The following is a 22800-nucleotide window of genomic DNA, read 5'->3' as shown; positions in this document are numbered from 1 at the left end:
CATATGGGGAGCATGTAAAGATGCTCCCCTCCCTTTTTCTAATTTGTGCAAGAGCAAAGTTTTAACTACTGAAACGTGCCCCATATGTACTAGGTTTTCTGATATAGCAGGACATGCATTATGGAATTGTCTTACCTCTAGAGATGTTTGGAGTCAAAGCTGCAACAAAGTTCAAAAGATGAATCTCTATAGTGAATCCTTCATGGACATATGGACTCAGTGGATACAAAGATTGACAAAGGAAGAATTAGAAGAGGCAACCACTATTACAAGAACTATATGAATGAGGAGGAACTCGGTGGTGCATGATAAAGGATTTCTACATCCAAATTTGATCATCAAAAAGGCCAAAGAGGACTTACAAATCTTCAAGGAGTCTCAAAGGAATTCGATCCCTACCAGAAGCACAAATTCTCAACAAGTTTGTTCTTTAGAAAAGACCTCCTCCAGGTATATATAAAGCCAACTAGGATGCAGTTTTAGACAAGGGCTAAAGGAAGAACAGGGATAAGAGTTATTGTGAGGGACTCAGAAGGATAGGTCACTAGCACTCTGAGAGCTAGTAGAGAACTTCATACTACTACTTTCCAAGCTGAAGTTTATGCTGCTATGATGGTTGTTAGATTTTGCAACCAAATGGGTCTTCTGTACAAATGGGTCTTCAAGTACAGATTATCCTTAATGAGATGCTCTCCAAGTGGTCACCAGATTAAATAAGGAGGCTCATGATGGGAGTCAATCAGGTTTAATCCTTGCAAATGCAAAATCCTTACTATAGTCTTTTTCAAGCTGGTTTGTGCTCCATGCAAAATGAGAAGCAAACTTTGATGCTCATAACTTGGCAAAAGATGCTAATCTTGCAAGAAGACATAGTTGATATTAAAGAATTTTGGATTGTATTCTTTTGATTGTTATCAGAGAGATGATGTAATCTTTGATGATTAATAAAAATTCCTTAATTTTTTTGATAAAAAAATTATATCATTAATAAGGTGGCTTTTATAGTGATAAGGTATAAAAAATTGCATAATTAAGTTGATAAAGTGACTAAGTTGTTAGCCAAAAAAATGAATTAAACCCTTAATTATGTAGTCAATTATAAACTGAGGTCTATTGTTAAATCATGATATTTTGCTCTTAAAAAGATTTAGGCAGCTGTTAAACCCCATCAAAATTAATATCTCAATTTTACCATTTCCATTGTGAATACTTAATCCCAATTTTATATAGGGTATTTTTGGAAAAGACCCACCAATTGAATGTGCAGCACCCAAATGCTAAGGGGCTAGGGATCTGAAACACAAAACAAAAAAAAAAGAAAGGAAAAAGAAAATGAGGAAGTTACGGATGAGGGGCTGGAACGTGGCTTAAGGTGCAGAGCAGCTCACACGGGTAGCTTCTGGACACGCAGATCGTGGCTTCAAACCTGGTCAGGAGACAGCACGTGGGATGGAACCTGGGTTGGAGACGCAGAGTGTAGACGCGAGAGCAAGGGCTAGATCGAGCAGCTCAAAGCGCGCACTGCAGAGCAGCTCAAGACGCACACTATAGAGGAAAAGAAAGGGGAAGCACAAACTGGAAGGACCTGGAGACGTGAAACGTAGGGGCTGAGACAAGGTCACACACAGTATAAAAAGAAGGCATTTTTCCATGCGGGTTCTCTTCTTCTTTTTTCGGCAGTCTTAGTTTTATTTTCTATCTTAGTTTGCTCTTTCTTTGAGGGAATTTTCGGTTTCAGACCTTTGTTTTTTAGGGGAATTTATTTTCTCAGTTGTGTAGATTCTCGATTTTTTTTTTTCAGCAGTTTTGTTATGCACAGAACACCCTTTTATGAGTTTGAGTTTACTTGTTTTAATTTCTATTTTCTTGAGAGAATGATGTTAGGCTAAGTTTACAGTTTGAGCTACAAGATATGGATTCTCTTGCACTAAACTACTTATTAGAGTGATTCTGATATGATAAAAATCCATTTTATAGTTTTGCAAGTTGATTTTGTTGAGATAAGTCAAAATCAGAAACTCTTGTTCTTGTTCTACTGTTGACTTAAGGCATAGTAGAAACTTGGTAATATTTTCAAGATTTTTCATAGTTAGTATTCATAGTAAATTTATTTGCACTATATATATACTTTAGACTTGAAATCTAGTTTTAAATTTTCATTTTCCGATTGTTAATGCTTAAACTAGATTGACAATTGAGTTATAGAGTTAGACCTCTTAATTAGAGTTCAGTAAAGGAGGAAACATTCTTGTAGCCCAAGTGTTTGACATTTTGTGTCACTTGTTTTGATATTACTCAATCTCTACATTTCCTGCACCCATTTCTCTAGCATTCAATTTTTTTTCTCATTTCTTTCTATTTCCATTTCTTTTAAGCCTACAAGCATTCAAAACATTATTAAAAAAAAAAATAGAGAAAAGATTCAAACCATTCTTCATTAATATCCTTCAAATCAGTACATAAATGTACTTTTCTTGTTTCTTTTCTTGGTTGCATAAATAGTCATTTCACAAATAAGCTCCTCACACAAGATACACTTCATTATATGTTTGTTCAGAATGAATACTATTGTCTCTGTGGAAATGACCATGAAATTCATCCATGTACTACTTTGATAACTTCTACACTTGGAAGACAGATTTAGAAAGTCATCATATAGCATGTTGCATTGACTTCCACATCATTATTTAATTTAAGGAAAGTTGGAACAAAGAAATTAAATTCAAAATTTGAAACTTGAAACTTGAATATATAAAGAAGAAAAATTCTATTAATCATTCCCAAACATCACACCATACTTTTTTTCTCTTACCAAATGTGTGATATATAGATGATGAGTAAATGAATTTAATAAGTTTAACAAGAATAAAAAAATCAAAAATTAAAAATTAAAAAAAAAAAGTTTGATGTGTGATGTGTTGAAATGATGAGAAAAGATATTTACAACCGTGAATTGTGCAACCGTCGCATAATCGCTTTGAAAAAAGTGAATAAAATATGACCCACATGAAAAAAATTAATTTTTTAATATTGAACCCCATTCTTTTTCAAAATTAATTCTAGATATAATCGTGAAATGCGTAAATAACACGTAATCTCTTTGAAAAATAATGAAATTTATTATTAAAAAATTAATTTTTTTCATATAAATCTCATATTTTATTTACTTTTTTTAAAATAATTATGTGGTAGTTATATAATTTATAATTACAAATATTTTTTCTTTATTTTTAAAATAATTACACAACGTTTACACGATTTTACGTTGAATTACTCCGAAATAATTAGTAGGAAAACTTTACAAAAGAAAGACAAGGGGCTTTTACAAATATGAGCTGGCGGACTGCGATAGATTTAAGTATGGAAGCAGCCCCTTTCCGCGCTTCCAGGTGTCATACAGCTGTAATATGCCTCTCCTAAATTACCATAAACCCCGTGGTGGAGTATTTTTATTACCTGACAAGTCTCTGTCCCTCCTCCTTTTGTCCTTGTCAGCAATGAAAACGACGACGTTTGACTCACTAAACGGCGTCATTTTGAAAGGGCTGCCCCTATCAGTACGGACCAAGAACAGAAAACACTCCCGAGCTGACCGTAATATCCGGCCCAACGGTAACTTCTGCGGCACAAAACCAACTAAATGACAAGGGAGTCAAAAGCGTTGATGGGGGGACGAACTCGTCATTATGTTCAATGGAAGTTGCCTTGTCTGTTGTAAATTCCTGTACTACGTTTTAGGTTGTTTCTGTAGTTTTGTGAGACCTCCAAGCTTGGAGAACGGAAGATTGGAAGGAAAGCCGCGGAGAAAGTAGCAGCAGCTGAAGGAGTAAGGATAAGAAGCAACTGCTCGAGAAAGTTTCCATGGGCGAGTCAAGTGACTCAGCTTCCATTCACATTGATATGTTGCCATTTGGTGGGAAGGCAAGCGACCAGAAGCAACAAAGAACTTTTTTTTTTTTTTTTCCTTTTATTTGTTTGCTTTATCCAATGCAGAGTACCTGTTTTTTTAATCTCTATGCTGTACTGTTTCTCTAATCTATATTTGTTTTGAGTTTATGATTCACCTTTGTTTGTTTGTTTACTTATTGTTTGTTTGTTTTATTTTTCTTGCAGGAGTTTGTGGTGAAGACAAGCAAAGGTTTAATCTCTGTGTTTGTATGTGGAGACCAAGAAAAGCCTGCTTTGATAACATATCCAGATGTTGCTCTCAATCGTATGCGTTATTTATTTATTTATTTATTGCTCATTTAAATTGTTAATGCTTTTGGAGGTGTAGTTTTGGTGGGTTTTTGCATTTTTATTCAAAATATTGTCAGTGTTATTGAAGCTTTGATTTACTGAGAAACTGTGCTTAATTCATATGTCTTGAATTTATCTGTAATGGGTCTTGTTGTACAGTCCAGACGTGGTGGAAAAGATTGAGTTTTCAATGATTGGGTAGTGTTTTTTACTTTCTGGGATAGTTATTATGCTCTTGTTGTTCAATTCAAATTTGCTAGAACTGAAATTGTTTCCTTAGTTTCTAATCGTTTAATGTTGTTTGGGCGTTTACAGACATGTCTTGTTTCCAAGGCCTATTCTTTTGCTCGGATGCAGATTCTTTGCTGCTTCATAACTTCTGCATTTATCACATTGATGCCCCAGGCCATGAGGTCGGTATCCTCTATGCATTTATTCGGACAAAAGAATCGCATTGCAAATTCTCTCTCTCGCTGATATTAACATAGTCCCTGGCTTTCATTTTTTTAAAAGTTGTTGCAGGTAGGAGCTGAAGTCATTTCTCCAGATGCTCCATTGCTTAGTGTCAATGACCTTGCAGACCAGGTAGCTGAAGTTCTTGATTACTTCGGGTATGTTAATCTCGTTCTGTTTTACCAGTTTTAACTTTTTTACTACTATTGGCGGCAATGGGGCTAAAAAGGGAATGGTAGGGCTTTGATTCTCGTTGGCTACTGAATGACTTAGGCAATTAATGTGGATTACATTGAGATGTAGTTTGTTCCATCTCTCCTCTTCTTTACCTTACCGGGTTTTCCCCGTTTAGTTTTTTTTATCCATTATGTAGGTCCATGATTGCCTTTGCTTTGGAAGTGTACACTGATTCTTATCCACTTTTGAATCCTAGCTTTCATTTTTTCTTTCTTTTCCACAAATGCAAAATCTCTCTCAAGTTGTTTAGTCTATTCTTGTGTTGGGATATCACAGAGTTCCAAGTTAAGATTTGTTATGCACAATATTGGCAGACATCATTTCCATCCAGGAAAAACAAAAAGTGATATCATGAAGGATTATGTTGAGTTTCCCAATACCAGTAGGTGGAAAAATAGAACCATGGTTGATACTATAAAAAATATAGAGATTTTCATAATAAGTTGCCTGGAATTTTAGAGAAGGTCAGATGACTCATTTAACCAGGCCAAATAGATCTATTGTGCTAATATTGGAAAAGACACCAGCTCCATTTAAAACGTGTGATACCTTGAAGGATTTTATGAGTTTCCAATGCCGGTAAGAGGAAAAAGAGAACTAGGAATTTAGATATTTTCATAATATCTAGATATTTTGGAATCTAGATATTTTCATAATAAGTTACTAGGAATTCCAGAAAAGGGCAGATGACTCGTTTTACCATGCCAAAATGTTGCAAATCTAATAAACGTAAACTAGGGGGAGTTTGGAAGTTGAAGGGGACGAGATGATGAGTTTTAGCAATTGTTGTGACATCTTGTCAAGTATTCAATTTTAGAACTCTATTTGAAGCCACAGAGGCATTTTTAAAAACAAACTTCTTTCTTCATTTTACCTATCAAAAAAAAAAACTTCTTTCTTCATTTTTCCGTAGTTACTAATTTTTCACCATTTTTTTAAGATAAATACTGTGAAATCGTTTTGTTGACTAGACGTTGTGGTGTTTTAAAAAAACTTCAGATTTACTTGGATGTTTTGTAGGGGAAGCTAACTTCAAACCCCTTAGGTTGAAACTTGATAGATTCAAGGAGAAAATACTTCTCAAAAACCATTTATCTAGTTCTTAGATGCAATTTTCCCTGTGTACATGGGCTATATGCCTATTCTTAGTAATATAATATTTTACTTATAAAAAGGAAAAAAGTTCTTTTTTTGTATTTTTATCAGTTATTTTGCCTGGTTAACAAAAAGTAAGGCCTACCCCTGTTGCTTGTACCAATTACTCCACTGCTGGCTTGCCATAGTTCCTCTTGGCTTTGATGTGCGCATACAGATAAGGACCTCTATGTTGCATTTTGATGATAGATTCTCAATGTATGAGATAGATGCTTGGTTTACAAAACAGTAGATTTGAGAATCTGTCATATATTTTTTATAAGTAAACGATTGTATTAATACAAATAGGCATAGCCCAAGTATACAAGAGGTAACACCTATTTAGGAAGAAGAAATGGAAATAAGAAAATCATGAAAATTGAGGCCATTAAAATCTACAGCTTTGGCCCATAGAAATAAATTTCTAGCAAAAAGTAATCTAATCTCCTCCAATGAACACTCCTTGTATTTTAAAAGCCTAATCATTTTGTTCCTGCCATAGGCACCAATGAATACAAATAGGAACCATCTTTCATACAGCTGTGATTTATAGAATACTACCCAGGTTTGTCCAACTGGCCAAAAGCTCGACCACAGTAGCAGGCATAACCCAGGCTAGCTCTAACCTTCTGAAAACATCTTCCCATAACGCTCTAGCAACCTCACAATGCATTACAAGATGATCCTCAGTCTCACCACTTTTCTTGCACATACAATACCAATCCACTATAATCACCCTGCATTTCCCTAAATTATCCATCGTCAAAATCTTATCTAGAGAAGTTGTCCAAGAAAAAAATGCTGCCTTGGGGAGGTGTCTTATTTCTCCAAATCCTTCTCCATGGAAAGTGATTGTTCTGCAGTTGTTTAGGGACTTATAGAAAGAGCAAACTGAGAATGTATCTTTTCTAGCAGGTAACCACCACAAAGTGTCAGTTCTTTAAGTACTCGGTCTCAAGGAGTACAAGAGTCTGAAAAAACTCAAAAAGCTGCCAACTTCCCAATCTTGGGCAATCCTAGTGAAGCTCACATTCTGTTGGACTAAGTCACCAGACATCTCCATGAGGTCAGCCACCAATGCTTCTATTTTGTTCTGCCTCACAAAATATCAAAATATCATTTGTGAACAACAAATGAGAAATGTTAAGAGTACCTGATTGGTGTCACCAACCGAAATCTAGCCAAAAAGCCACGGTTGACCATAGCTGAAATCTCGCCGTCGATATGCAGCACCTAATCCAAGAGCACCACCTCTTCGGTGCCATTATATATGCTGGACTATAAGCTGTGTAATGCCGCAGTAACAGCCAAATACTTCGGTGCCATCTTTTTTCTTTATCCTATTTTTTACTAATTTACGTGCTTTAGATCAGCTAGTAATGAAAAATTGTTACGTGAGAGTTACTAGTGCATTTGCACTTAGTGTTTCTTGTTTTTAAATTTACCACATTATTATTAAACAGGAATTAGATTTTCATGTTTATATATTTTTCTTTATATATGAAGTCAAGGAACATGCATATTTGCTTTGCGTTTGGTTCTCTTAAGAGGCTGAATATCCTCCTCAAACACATTTTAAGCTAGCTATGCGTATATATTTCTTCCGCTGTTACTTGTCACAAAGAAAAAAAAAGATATCTCTTCAGCTGTTGTCAGTTGCAGTTTTTCTTAAGCACTTTTTTATGATATTTCTACTTCAGGCTGAAAGAAGTTATGTGCGTAGGTGTAACAGCTGGTGCTTACATTCTTACCCTCTTTGCAGTAAGTTGGCCAAAGTCTGCTGCCCTTTATTTGTCATTATTTTCTTATTTTTTAAGTCACTTTTTTTTTTCAATTCCGCAGATGAAATACACAGAGCGAGTACATGGGTTGATTCTTGTGTCCCCAATTTGTAAAGCACCCTCGTGGACTGAGTGGATTTACAATAAGGTTCTGATCTCCACGAATAAGTCAATGGCACTTGTAAATGTGAAAAAATAATATGTGGCAGCAGTCACAGTGCATCACTAATTTGAATGTGTGCAATTAATGTAATGAAGGCACTGTTAGGTGTCAGTATCCAACATGGAGCAGAGATGATTTTCAATGTCATGTATCAGTATCTAACATGGACACCAAGATGAGTGCAATAGAACAGTGTATATCAATGTAATTTTTTACGGTCCACTTGTTTGTAAGTGACCTGACATAACAAATGGGCAGGAGGGGAGATCCTTGTTTGTTACTGCACCTTTTTATACCTTCAGTGGGCTGCTTTCATTGTCCAAAGTCCTAACACTCCTCAGAACTAAACTCTTCTTGGTGGATCCTACCTAGGAAAGTGATTATTATTCATAGTTCAGTCCCCCATGTTGTTGCTTTCTTCATACAAAAGGTAGAACCATTTGATAACGGACTTGTTAAGAATGCCAGTTCAATCCTTCCATGTGTAAATCCTACATTACACATGAAGGATTGAACTTACACCAGCGATAAGACCTTTTTATCTTTATTTTTTTCTTTTATCAAATGATGTTTATGGAAGGGGAAAAAACAAAATTAAACTAATTACAGACTCATTGATTGTGAGATTTGTGTAAATTGTATGGATTTCTCTATCGCAGGTATTGCTGAATCTGTTATACTTTTATGGCATGTGTGGTGTTCTGAAGGAGTGCCTCCTCCAGCGTTACTTTAGTAAGGTACTTCAAATTACCTTACTTTTCAGACTCTCTGCTCTTGATATATGTTATAATTCTTCTATATATCTACTAATCCAAAAATGATAACTCTCATATATTTCCGTATTACTTGTCAAAAAAAAAAAAAATCTCCTGTCTTATAGGAACTTAGGAGTGGCTTGCATGGTGCGGAATCTGACATAATACACACTTTCAGAAGGGTATGGAAATCTCAGTTTCGATAATTTCTTGCTAATTGCGTTGATTTAAATAATAATATCGACAGAGTGATGACTCTACATCACTTAAACCTTGTTGATTCTTCTTCTTTCTTCGTTTTTTTTTTTTTTTTTTTTTGGTTTATTTGAGATGTGCTTACAGTTACTGGATGAAAGGCAAAGTTTGAATGTCATGCGTTTCCTTGAAGCAATTAACACGTAAGATCTTGTCTGTTCCATAGATGTGCTTTATCAGATATGTTTTCCATTTTTCAAGCTTCTGGTTCCATGTAATTTGACTGGCTATAACCCATAAAGGTTCGAACCTGTTATTGTAGTTTTTCTTGTGATGCCTAATTGAATTTGGTATCCCATGCTTATAGTTGAAACGAGAATCAACCTTGCTGGTACCTATGCATTTCACATTATAAAATTTTAGCTGAAATTGATACTTGTTTTGAAACAAGTGTGCGCATATATGCCTTAAGGCAGCTTGTTATGAGACGGTGATAGTACGGTTCAGTAGATCGGTAAGGAACAGACAAAATTTAGTAGTGCTGGCATGTTGTTGAAGCCATTCAAAAGTCCGGAGAATTCTCATATTCTGTATGAATGCCTCTTGTGTATTGCTCATACAGTCTATCTGCAGGAGGCCTGACCTTACAGATGGATTGAAGAAGTTGCAATGTAAGACACTTATATTTGTAGGTGAAAGTAGTGAATTTCACGCTGAAGCTGTGTATATGAGTGGTAAAATGGGCAGAAAAAGCTGTGCTCTTGTTGAGGTAGCATGCTTTTCTCATCGCTTTCCCCTTTCTCAATATGTTAACCCGATTTAATTCTCATTTATGGTAATGGAATAAGTAGCACTGAAAGAAAGAGAATAACATGCATCTATGGTCTAACAGCACCTCTCATGGAGAAGAAAAAAGAAAAAGAAAAAGAAAAAAAAAAACAATGACACCTTGGCCTCTTGAACAGTTTCTGCAGTTGATAGATATCCAATGAGATGATCAACCATCTGATTCAAGTGTAAATTCATATTGAATTGTAAATACAAAAATATTGATGATCTTCAACTTTCTGCTTTTTTGGTCTCTGTTTTTGAATCAGCAGGCCAGAAAAAAAAAAATGTTGACAATTTAGAATCAATGATTTAAGGAACTTGTGTTTATTTTTGTATATATTCACCTTCTTGCTTTTGAATGGAGTTGACTTAGAACTAGATGACTGCATGTGTATCATACGTCATTATTCTACTTCTCACATTCTGTCAAAGTGTAATGAGTTCCTATTTGTGTGCTTGATAGGTTCAAGCTTGTGGCTCGCTGGTGACAGAAGAACATCCCTATGCCATGCTAATTCCTATTGAGTTCTTCTTGATGGGGCTCGGTTACTACAGACAACGACATTTTGCCTCCTCATCAAGTAATAGCTCGAACCCAACTAGCCCTTCAAGCCATTCATGCATAGCACCAGAACTTCTCTCTTCAGAGAGTCTTGGGGTCAAGCTTAAACCCATCAAAACCCGAGTAGATATTGAAGTTTGATGTAATTTGAAGCGTGTATTCATTACTTGTGTCTCCTGTGAAGTAATTTTCTATAACGGGCAGTGGTGTCTCAGCTTCACACACAATACAAGCACATATATGTAATTTCTTCAGGATAGCATATTCTTTGATTGTGTTAGTTGGGTTAGGAAATTGTTGATCTTGACTGAGTGAACTTATGTTATTTTCAAACTCGGTTGTAGATAAAATAGGAGGATATGATTCAGATGGAAGATAGAATTAGAATTATTCTTTGTGAAAAGATATTTTGTCTGTAATCATTCATGTTGTACACAAGACTACTTTGTAATTCTAGGAGAAATTTATGTTTTGATACTTGAGGTATTTTGTCTGAACTGGAAATGTGTCCTTATAGGGTAGTGATTTTAGCTTTTGTTACAGCTCCTTCCTGATTTGAACTTTATATTATGACCATTCATGTGTGCTTTTATTTAGAGCAAAATTATTCGTTTCAAAGCAGATGGACCATTGCCTACAAAAGAAAAAAAGAAGAAAAAGAAAGCAGATGGGACCATTTGCATTATATCAGTTCGGATGCTTTATATTATCATTCTTTTAAGGTCCCAGGACCATCTATAAGAGAATTCCTTTTCCTTTTTCTTCTGGTAATCCTCCCCCCATGCTAGAAACAATAAATAGATCAGAGCGGAAGCAATACTACCTTGGGTGACAAATTCAAATCGATTTCAGTTGTTTCAGGAGTTTTCCAGTCTCTTCAACTCCAAATAGGGGTCTAACCGGTCCGGTTCGATCCGGTTTTGAATATTTTTTAAAACCGAACCGGTATATACCGATTTTGAAAATTTAAGAATTAATACTGGCCCGATTCACCATCGAAACTGAAATTTTCGGTTTTTTTCAGTTTTACGGATAAACAAAATCATATTTCAATCAAACTTTAGCAAGTGATTGACCAATATCCCTCATTTTATGTCATATTAATGTTGTATTAATTTTATGTTATAAAATTCAAATGTTATATTAAAGACTAATTTATGTTATATCATAATCAAATGTTATATTAAGATTTATAAGATTAGTTTTATATTATATCAAATTTTATATTAATTTTATCTTATAAGATTAATAGACATGAATAATAAGATTTTAAAATTTCATATTATATTAATTAGCAATTTAACAAATAATATATATAATATAATATAAACCATCATGCAAAAAATATTTTATACATAATATAAAAAATTAAAAATAATATATATATATATATGTATCGGCTCGGTCTAGTTTAAACCGGTGTTCTAAATACTAAAACCGAAACTAGACCGATTTTTAACAAGGAGAGGAAGGGCTATATCTACTTTTATACCATGCCTAGCTACAAGCATAATGAAGTGGCTTTTATTCATTTACTTGGGCAAAGTGCTTGGCCTAATGCTTGGTGTTATTAGGGGTGTCAAATCGTTTAACGGGTCGTATTCATATCATGTCAGAGTATATACATTATAGTTAATGGGTCAAGACGAACATGATCCATTAAGTGTTTCGTGTCAAAATTTCAAACACGAACACGATATGGTTTGATAACGGGTTGACACGACACGACCCATTATGACACATTAAGAAATAAATTGACATGACACGACCCGACCCGACCCGTTCCAATCCATTTATGTTAATGGGTTGAACAAACACGATATGACATGACACGATCCGTTTTACCTGATTATAAATTTTAAATATAAATAATATCTACAAAAAAATAACTACAAGTCTAAAATTATAATCCAAACAAATATCCACACACATTGTAACAATATATTAAAATTACATCTCCAATATAATAAACGAAACACACATAGTAAATATATTAATATTACAATCCCAAATATAATAAAAATTAAAAACACAAATCTAAACAAATCTAGAAGTTGAAGAATGAGGTGGAGCGTCCTCCAAGCCCTTGCCTTTGTTGTTCTCCAACTCCATTACATCTTCAGTTAACTCATCCAATTTAATTTCTTCTTGTGTTTCTATTAAAAAAAAGACATCAGTAAAGTTTTATATTATTGAAAATTACAGTCATTTATTCAATAAAATAAAAATAATATTACCTTACTCATTGCCATATAACCAATCTCTAGTGTAAACTAATGCTTCAAAAATATCTGCTTTCAGTGCACTTCTAAACTGATCAATAATACGTCCACCAACATTAAAAGTAGATTCAGATGCAACTGTAGAAACTAGAACACTCAAAATGTCACGAGCCATACGAACAAGATCAGGATAACGAAATTCATTTCCTTTCCAAAAGGAAAGAATATTAATATTTACATTTCTTTCTGCCCTAGGTTCATCCAAGTAAAGATCCAATTGACTTTTTTTCATATAGCCAGAAAGTTCATCAGGTCTAAATGTATCAAATTCCTATACACAAAAAACATATAAAAATATTTTCAAGCCAATATGTGATATGAAACAACAATATAATATAAATCATTAAACAAAAAATATTATTTGATATTACCTCCAATAAAAAATTATCATATGAAGACTGACTTTCCTCTCTAGTAACTGTGCTATCAGAAGTCGTGGTAAAACATGTCATTGTGGGAGCACTAGAAGAATCATATTCCATGAAAAGAGATGACATTTTGCTCCGAACATTCATATACTCTATGGAACATTCTCCATAAAGTTTTGTATAAGAAAAATCAACAAAATGAAGCTTGTATCGAGGATCCAATATAATTGCTATAGCCAACAATACATTGAACTCGGACCAATATTTCTCAAACTTAGCAAGCAGAGATTGGCTGTAGGGTATTTCATCCTAGAAAAATTACAGGTCTCTCTATAAAAAACTCTCAATAAATCGTTAATCTTCTGTACTCTTTCCCACTCAGATATTGATGGACAATGCTTAAAATTGGAATCAGTCAACTCCAAATGAGTAAAAGCACGACAATAGAAAAGAGCACTCTCAAGCATAAGATAAGTAGAATTCTATCTAGTGGGGACATCTTGTCTCAACCCTTTCTTGTTATCCAAAGACATTTGATTTGTTAAATCTATAAATTTTACTTTCCTTGTTTGTGATCCTTTGACATACTTGATACTTTCACGAACTTTTTGGATAGTAACATCAATCTCTTTTAACCCATCTTGTACTACCAAATTAATAATATGAGCACAACAACGAAGATGAAAGAACTCTCCATCACAAAGAAGAGCTTTTTTAATGTTCAATTGAGTTTTTAACAACTCTACTGAAACATCATTAGAAGAAGCATTGTCTAAAGTCAATGAAAAAATCTTGTATTGAATTCCCCACTCACATAGCAAATTATAAATTTTTTTCAGACAAAGATATGTGATTATGTGGTGGTGGCATATAAGAAAAGTTCAAAACCCTTTTCTACAGAACCCAATTCTTATTCAGAAAATGTGCTGTAATGCACATATAACCATCAGTGGTTATAAAAGTCCACAAGTCAAATGTTAGACTAATTCTATCAGGAGAATCATTTAACATGCATTTAATCTTTTTTTTTTCTCAATGATACATCTTAACCAAATCAGCCTTGGCAGTATTCCTAGAAATAATTGGAACATCTGGACGCAAATATTGTAATAAAGATATCACCCCCAAATATTGAACAAACCGAAAAGGCAATTCAAGCTTCACAATGACAGCTACCAAAATTTCTCTATATTGTTCAGTGTCAAATTTATGAGTGCTTACCGAAATATTTCCACTATTTTGTGATAACATCATCTGACTAATATCTCGTGAACTTCTCCTAGGGCATGTGTCAATGTGACGCTTCATATTGCCGGTTCCATATTTGCTTGTTGCCATGTAAGTAACTCCACACATCTTGCACTTGGCTCGTGGCTTGCCATCATTGGTCTCAGAGTCAGGAACCATTTCAAAAAAAGGCCACACGTTTGACCTTTTCCTTCTTTTTGCTTTAAATTCCTCATTTTGAAAACCTTCTGAGTCAAACGGGTCCAAATCAATCATCTCGTCATTTTTACTTGCTGCCAAACTCATCTGACAACAAACAACAAGAACAAATATAAGAGTAGGACATTATTTATAAGGTACTTTTAGCTCAATATGTAGCACATACCAAAGCAAAACATAAAACTTTATGTTCATTTCATTTCCATTTTCACAAATTGCTCATCCTCCCTCAACCAACATTAAACTATTGAGAATCAACATATAGCATTAATCACAATCCCGTATGCTAAAATTTTGAAAATCTATCATTTACAGATAAAAACTATTGAGATTCTCGAAACAATATTAAATTGTTCACACTCAACCAACCGACAAGTTGTTTGGCTTCAATGAGATAAGTATGTCAATTCCTAATAACTAAATCAACATATAGCATTAATCACAATCTCGATTTCCTTTTTCTTCTCAAGTGAAAAAAACATGTTCCTAACTTCCTTTTCCCCTCAAATGCTTTATTTTTTCCATTCAAATTATGCAATGCCTTCTCAGTGAGATATAAGAATTCAATAGTAGCTAATATACAGATTTAAAAAAGAAAAGAAACAGAAACCGGGGGGGGGGGGGGGGGGGGGGGGGGGGGGGGGGGGGGGCGGCTATGCAGTCGTTAATTAGGGGAAGGTTTTTTTTTTTTCAAATTTCTCCTACGTTTTTTTTGGGTAATCAACCAAACAAACGTTCTAGAGCTCTAGGTCAGTGTCAAAAATCAATTGAGATTGTGATTGTGAGGATCTCGAAAAATCTATCGAGTTCAACTGTACAACACAGCAAAAATCTCAAAAATCAAATTTTCTTACCTTGGGCGGCGCAGCGTGGGCAACGGGTGTGGGCGACGGGGGAGTGGCGGCGGCAACTACAAATCCATGGTTTAAATCGTGTGGGCGACTCGGCGTCACTGTGAAATTGGAGGGGGGCAGCGTCACCGTGAGGCGTGAAGGCTAAAGCACACTGGACTATGGGCATGGGCGACGCGGCATCACCGTGAAGAGGAGCGGCGAGCCTAGAGGGGGGCGGCTTGGTCGCGAGGACTGAGGAGTGAGGAGTTTCTGAAGAAGAATGAAGAAGAAACAGAAAGGGGGGACGGCTGGACATTAGACCAAGTTAGGGTTTTTTTGTTTTTACTATTTTTAGTTTTAGGTTATAAGGGTAATTTTAAAATTTTAAACGGGTCATTACGGGTTTAACCCGTTAAGCAATCGTGTCTTAACGGGTCAACCTGTTTTGACCCGAACCCCATTAGCACTTAACCCTAACCCGCTTTTATCGTGTCGTGTTCGTATTAGGTTGACGGGTCGTGTCATATATTGCCACCCCTAGGTGTTATATGCTTTGGGATTTGAAGAGAGAGGTGGCATGCCCCAATATGGATGCCCCTTTACTCATATGCAGTGGCCTATAAAAGAAAACTAAACTATGTGACTACTGAGCACACTTGCAAAAAAGAAATAGGAATACTATACCAAATTTCTGAATAGAGAAGACCGTCAAAGCAATATCTTGAAAGTAACTTGTTATGCCTCGACTCATTTTGTCACATCAAATCTAGCATCTCTAATTCCTCTTCAGTCCAAATAAATCAGAGCAATGATGTAGGCTGCAATTATGCCACAACATCAAATAAACACAATACATGTATGTTAACAAATAATCTTCTCTTTGCATTCATGTTTGTAAGTCCTAGTTCTTTAGCTTTCCCAACAATGTCCCTTTAAACCATATTATACATAGTTATAGGCAACACTAAAACCTCAACTTCATACATGGTCAAAGGTCACCAAAATACATAAATTAAGGTTATTGACAATGGCTTATAGGACTCAACTGTGAGAAAACATGGATCATTCACTCACCTAATTATAGGTTGAAAATGCACATGTAGTATTTAATAAATACAATGATGGAATACTCTTTCCAATAGAGAAAACATATAAACTTAAACCATAATAATCATAGTGCACACTGAAGTAATTAGAACTATATCCCTATAGACAATCATAATAAGTTAGTCATTACCTCCAATGATTTGTTCAAATTGCCTTACAAATCAAGTCTAAAAATGAATGAAAAAAAAAAAAAAAAGCTTTTTTACTCTCATAAAATACCAATGTATAGCTCCCACAACGAAAGCATGATGGAAAGTTGGAAAAAGCATCATGGAAACACAAAATTGTATGAGCTTCTCAATATAGAATATAGATTCCTTGATATTCTTCATCTTAATAGTTGTCTATGGATCTTGAATAAAACTAATTGTAAATTGTTTCTCTGCAAATAATTGCACTGAACATCTAATTTGCACTACATTCATTGAAAAGCTTATCATACACTTTTATTGGTAACTTTGATTAAATTGTATCGATTATGCTAGTTCTTAACCCAATTGTCCAAACCCAAAACTTTACGATCAATAAGACAGACGCAGATAGAGTGTTTGTTTGAGTTTGTTATGGGTAACAGAGTTTTTTTTTTTCAAATAATCCACTTCATGATGTTCCTAAACTTCATAACATCATTTTTAAATGAGTCTTCACATCCAGTACAACACATTCTATAGAAAATAACTTTCAAGCCACGTAAGCCAAACAATCTTTAGATAAATTCATTTATTAACAAATGATAATGTTAGGTATAAAGTCAATAACCAAGAATTCAGCCCAGAGATAAGACCAAAAATCAAGCATAACGAAAAGGCACGTAAGAGGAAAGGGTTTCATAAGACAAGTATGACTCAATCACTATAAGGAAATAGACTTCTATAAAAGGAAGAAATCTCCTCAGATTGAAATAAGGACTCCACTACTCACAACGACTAAAAAGGTCTCCTGTCCACATGAGAATGACATCTCCTTCAACCTCCAAATTTTCTAATTCCCTCCATTATACATGTGAGGCCATGATAGACTATAAAGTTGTGACGCCCCTAGATTCTGTTTGAGATTTGACGGACTCTGAAGCAACAGGATATGCAACACAAGATTACCTGCCCCCATTCATGACAGATAAAGATGCAAAACACCTAACATGCATCTAACAATATGCAATATTCACAACGAATAATTTTTTTCTTGAGCAATACTATGCACCAAATATAACATATCCCAAATTAACATAAGCATACTTCATAAACATATAATAACTGACGTCCAAAAGTTACAGTACTTGTCCAAAATGTTTGTAACATCACTAGTACTTGAGACGAGGCTCCTCAGGTACATAATAAGACGAACATAATAACTACTAGACTAGCCTAAGGAGTAGCTTGCGCAACTTGGCTAGGATAGTCATAATCCTATCCAAAAATTGGAGCATCGACGAAATGAGCTCCTCCTTCTCGCGTTGCGATCTAATCGACCTCGTCCAGATGATCCTTCGTGGGTCCTCCTGATCTTGACACATGTTCTACCATTCGGGGAGATGGTAGTTGGGACTATCAAATGAGATTTGATTACAAATCTCAGCAAGTTAACAACCAACTTAAACTAATAGTTTCCAAATGCATACATGATAGTAAAAGACATGAATGCTGACATGAACATGAATGAGTGTGACATGACTTTGCAAATAGCATGACATGTGTTGACATAACTTGGAAACTGATATGAATTGAACTGACTTGAAACTGGACTGAACGTGAAATAAAGATGACGTGAACAAAAAATGAACATGAACATGAACTTAACATGAACTGAACTTGAAATCTTGAAACTCAACTTGGAACTAAACATGAGTTGAACTTGAAACATATTCTTGTCTCGTGGGGTTACCACGATGTTCTTACAAGGTGTTCATATCTCATGGAGTTTCTATGATACTCTTGTCTCATGAGGTTACCATGATAGTATAGTCTTGTCTCATAAAATTACCATGATTTAATAATAATAACTTGAAAAATAACTTAATTGATTGTACATAGATGTAACATGACTAGACTTGAGAAATATTTTTTTATAGACTTGTATGACTCATGACATGGCATAACGTGACGTGACATGTTTGTGTGACTAATGGCATGGCATAACATGATGTGTAACAGATAAACATGTACTTATAAATAAATCATGACATGATATAACATAGCATGTAACAGATAAACATGGCATGACATGACATAACGTTTAACATATAATTATATACTTGAAAAGGAAACATGGCATGGTGTGACATAACATGTAATAAATAAATTATATACTTGAAAGGAAAACATGGCATGTCATAACTTAACATGTACATATATAAACATAACCAACATGAATGATGGTTTCTTACCACCATCATACATATACAACTATCTTGTAAGTAAGTTAGAGGTCAACTTATAGTGATTGTAGCTTGATGTAAATTAGAGCAAAATAACGTGAATTGAAAGAAAATATTTCTAAGAGTTAGAAACTCCTCATTAAAAAACTTAGAAATATAAAGTTACTGATTTAAAATAAAATTATCATTTTACCCCTCTACTTGTGAAAAATGAGAATTTTAATCCTAATTTAAGGATTTTCCATCCTAATTTCAAAACTCAACAAAATTTACAATTTTATACTAAATCCAAATATACAATTAGAAAAATTTAAAACACGGGACAACTATGAGAACTAAGCTTAGGCCGAAACATGCTAGGGCTAAAAGCCTTGATTTTTGTTGCAATTCTATCTAATTTCAAACCATATATTCAAATCAATTTATACAACATCTAAACATCACATCCGATGTTTTAAAATCATGCTAAGACCATAAAATATACATGTCAAAAAAGTCATAAACTTCTTATGACAAGAAAATGCTTAAACACCAAATCTCAAACAACTCTTTAATGCATTTGGAACTATTCCCCTTGCCAATAACTCGAAGGACTCCTAAAGTCCATAAACATACTCCTAACATGTTCATGAGTCAACCCTAAGAAATAGCATGCTTGAACAAATAAGTCAAAGATCATAAAAATCACAAAACATCTACCAACATAATCAGTTTGCATACAAACTTCAAAAATTGAGTACCACATACTTTGATTTTAGACCAAACCACTAGATCTAAATTTCTCGTTAAATAAATCATTAAGAAATAATATCATATATCTCATATTCAAGTTCTAAACATGATTTAGGCATTAAACCTAAGATCACGTAGCAAAAACTACATTAAAACACAAAGCAAACCATGGGTTTCAAGCTTATGTCCTAATAGAATATCATGCATTCTTGACTTAGATCGCACAATCCAAATCCAAAATAACTTCTTTCATCAAGATCAAAACCATTAATATTCAAAAATAACTTCTTAATGTATAGATCAAAGTCATAAGATCAACATATGTGAATATCAAGACCATAGGATCATACTTCCATAACAAACGATCAACACTTACTTAAAACAGAAACCATTGTTACACCTCTAGTTTCCAACTTTCTAAAATCATGCAAAACATTTAGTAAAAACTCTTAACATGCAACAAATCTAAGTACAACTTGTATGTTAACATAATAAATCTAAACCATAAAAATATCGGACCAAGATCTTGCCAAAAACTTCATCAAAAAATCAAAGATTCACACAATATCCAGATTGTCGCTCAGTATGACTTTTGCTTCTTAAATAGACTTTTTACTAGTCAAATCTCTACGAACAATTAAAAAAAATATACCAATGGAAACTAGGCTCAAATAGAAACAACTTATATGAAGTTAGTTTATGAGAATATACTTACAAAGGCTTTGAAAAAATCGAGCAAGCACAATATGGAAAACTACCTGAAGACTTTCTCTTGGGTTCTCTCTAGAAAAACGATTGTGAATGCAAATTTTGAAGTGTGGGAGGCAAAGGATGAATTTTAAAAGATGTAGGGTTGACATGGGTGGATGAGTGACTTTTGGATAGGAGGCTGATAGCCAAAGATGGGGGTCAAAGGGCTGCACAGCTGCTATTGGCAGCAAAAGTTTTCTGGCTGAATGGATGGCTATAATCTTGTAGCCTTTCTGTCTTACATCAAATGGCTCTTGAGGGCTGAAATAAGTTGTGGTGTTAACCCTTATCTAGGCCTTGGGAAGGGGAAAAAACTTCCTCAATAAGCCTCCCTTGGTGGTGGCTTTCAGTGGGCCTTACCAATGGGCTCAATTTTGAGGTTTTATGGGCTTCATTTTGGGGTTTCGGTTGGATTCAAGCCTAAATCTAAATTTTCTTGGCCCAATGTGATTACCAAGGTATAAAAGAATAAATAAGGGTGTAATGACATGAATTTGAATAGTTAATAGCTTGTGAAACTGATTTAATCAAGTGATTAAACACTAAGGGGAACCGCTTAACTTATCTTAACATACTATAGTATACCACATTTAGATTTATGGCTTGTACATCCACCCATGAGAGTTCTATCTCAAAAGAATCTTAGTAAGCTGTAACATATTCGTGTTGGTGCAAAAATTCTTTTATAACAACCAAAGTGTGGATAACCTTCATCTAGAGGGTTTCTTAACATCTAATCTAGTTCTAACTTATTCAAAAGATTAGTTCCAAATTATCACGAATTTAACAACCAAATATTAAATTGGCTTTCGCTAGAAAATATTTGGACTTATCCATTTGCGATCCATATATAGGCCTAATGGGCCAAACCTACTCCATATTGAATCTCGGTTCATAATTTCATATCCAATCATATCTCCTCAATAGTATATCCTCAAATAATATGTAGGGCTAATGGGCCCAATAAACTAATCTTCCTTCTAGCCTTAAACAAAACAATAGGCTTGTGGTATAAAATAATAAAATATTTATCCAAGCTCGTAAAATCTGGGTCTCAATGTTACATCTCAATGTTTTTATTTGTTGCATTTATTTACTATTCAAGCTATTGGTGAGCCATCCAAGCATGTTGGGTATAAATCTCACCCTGTTAATTAGTTAGACCAAGTGCTCATTATAAATTGAAACCCACCATGTAAAGAGAAAAGAGACAAAAAGAACATAAAATTGTAAAGAATAAAATATGAGAGAGAGGGTACAGAAGATGTAAGGAAAAAATGGGTATTAGCTAGCCACTCAAAAAAGTATAAACAACATATACAACAAAGGGGAATAGTGGGACAAGGGGAGATTACAATCAAAAGAAGAGAGATTGGAGCAAACTTGGGGCATCTTCTTCTTCATCTTCGTTCTTTTCCTCTATGAATATTGTATCAATGACCTAGAGAGTGATCAGAAAATCTTGCACAATCACCATAAATAGTGAGTTTTCCCTCCATAAGACCAGTGAGCGTAGGCTTTAGTGCCAAACCACGTAGATTTTTTCTTTTTATCTCTTGATATTTATTTCTTGCATCAACTTAATGTTCAGACCATGGATGAGCCTTCTAAGCATGTTTAGTATAAAACTTTCCATATTAATAAACACAACCAATGGTCCATTATAAATTGAAAGGCACCATGCATAAAGAGAAGAGATAAAGAGAATCTTTTAACAATAAAAGAAATAATGGGATATATAGTTATAAAGAAAGAAAGTGGTATAGAGGGCATATAAGAGGGAAAACGTTTGCAACAAAAGGAGAAAGAGCAAGAACATGTCATAAAGTAAATCGATAAATGAGATTATGACCAAAATAAAGGAGATTGTAGCAATTCATGGCCCCTTCATCTTCTTCTTCCTTCTCCTCCACTAATATTGCTAATGTTAACTTACTTGGCTTCTTTATCTACAAGAAGAATAAATTTTCTTGAATGTGTTAAATGAGTGATTTATCTAACAGTCGAAAAAATAAGTCTATTGCTTAGGCATATGAAAATTGTGTTCTAGTCAATTGACTTGACTTGTGGAAAATATGTTTTCTAGCCCATTACTAGATTTGTGGAATTTTCCTTTCTCTAGCCATCTTTATGCATCTATAATAGGCATGCATCTAAAGGGTAAAAGAGAGAGAGCTTGGGCCTTTAGAGAAGAGAATTTATGATTTTTTATTTATACTGTGCAAAAAAGAGAAGTAGTATAACCAAATAATTCTTTCTTTTGTATCTTGCTTGTTATGAGTTTAGAGAAATCTTCGGGATATTTTCTCATTCTTTTATGTTTTATGTGTGTGTGAGATTGGGTGTATTGGGTTTTAGGTTCGAGTGATTTGTTAACAATCTTTTATATTCTATCTTTTGATTATTGAATTTCTTTGAGATTGTCTCTGCCAGTGAATGTAGCATTTGTTCAAGCTGAATCACTTAAATCTTAGTGTCTTGTGTGATTGTTAAATATGTATTCTTATCTTTTTTATTTTATTTTGTAGTGATCCTAAAATTTCTACTTATCACAAAAA

The 22800-nt window shown here is 34.2% G+C and overlaps 1 protein-coding gene and 1 long non-coding RNA gene across 3 annotated transcripts; one reads left to right on the top strand and one right to left on the bottom strand.

The window, feature by feature from the left end:
* The first annotated feature begins 3597 nt into the window (after positions 1-3597).
* Positions 3598-10827, top strand: LOC121263491 (protein NDL1-like). Of its 2 annotated transcripts, XM_041166404.1 has the most exons (11): positions 3598-3921; positions 4114-4213; positions 4555-4652; positions 4762-4850; positions 7764-7824; positions 7906-7992; positions 8667-8744; positions 8888-8944; positions 9105-9160; positions 9591-9726; positions 10252-10827. In XM_041166404.1, exons 1-11 carry the CDS (start codon positions 3862-3864, stop codon positions 10489-10491), a joined length of 1062 nt encoding a protein of 353 aa, XP_041022338.1. In that variant the 5' UTR covers positions 3598-3861; the 3' UTR covers positions 10492-10827. The 2 variants fall into 2 exon arrangements, with proteins under 2 accessions (XP_041022338.1, XP_041022339.1); XM_041166405.1 differs by lacking the exon at positions 7906-7992.
* Positions 10828-12688: 1861 nt separating this feature from the next.
* On the bottom strand, positions 12689-14421 carry LOC121263792. The gene is made up of 3 exons (XR_005940344.1): positions 14222-14421; positions 13004-13094; positions 12689-12903 (listed from the first exon to the last, which is right to left on the bottom strand). It is a non-coding gene; the product is annotated as an uncharacterized LOC121263792 (long non-coding RNA).
* Positions 14422-22800: the final 8379 nt, after the last annotated feature.

Source organism: Juglans microcarpa x Juglans regia, chromosome 4S, assembly GCF_004785595.1.
Source record: "Juglans microcarpa x Juglans regia isolate MS1-56 chromosome 4S, Jm3101_v1.0, whole genome shotgun sequence".
NCBI lineage: Eukaryota > Viridiplantae > Streptophyta > Magnoliopsida > Fagales > Juglandaceae > Juglans > Juglans microcarpa x Juglans regia.
The sequence above is the reverse complement of the archived record's forward strand: the minus strand, read 5'-3'. Positions and strand labels throughout refer to the sequence as shown.

Excerpts from the sequence above, each read along its gene's own strand:
- LOC121263491 (XM_041166404.1), top strand. The coding sequence starts at position 3,862 with ATGGGCGAGTCAAGTGACTCAGCTTCCATTCACATTGATATGTTGCCA. Across the intron at positions 4,653-4,761 it reads TTGATGCCCCAGGCCATGAG|GTAGGAGCTGAAGTCATTTC; the intron begins GTCGGTATCCTC and ends AAGTTGTTGCAG. Across the intron at positions 8,945-9,104 it reads TAATACACACTTTCAGAAGG|TTACTGGATGAAAGGCAAAG; the intron begins GTATGGAAATCT and ends ATGTGCTTACAG.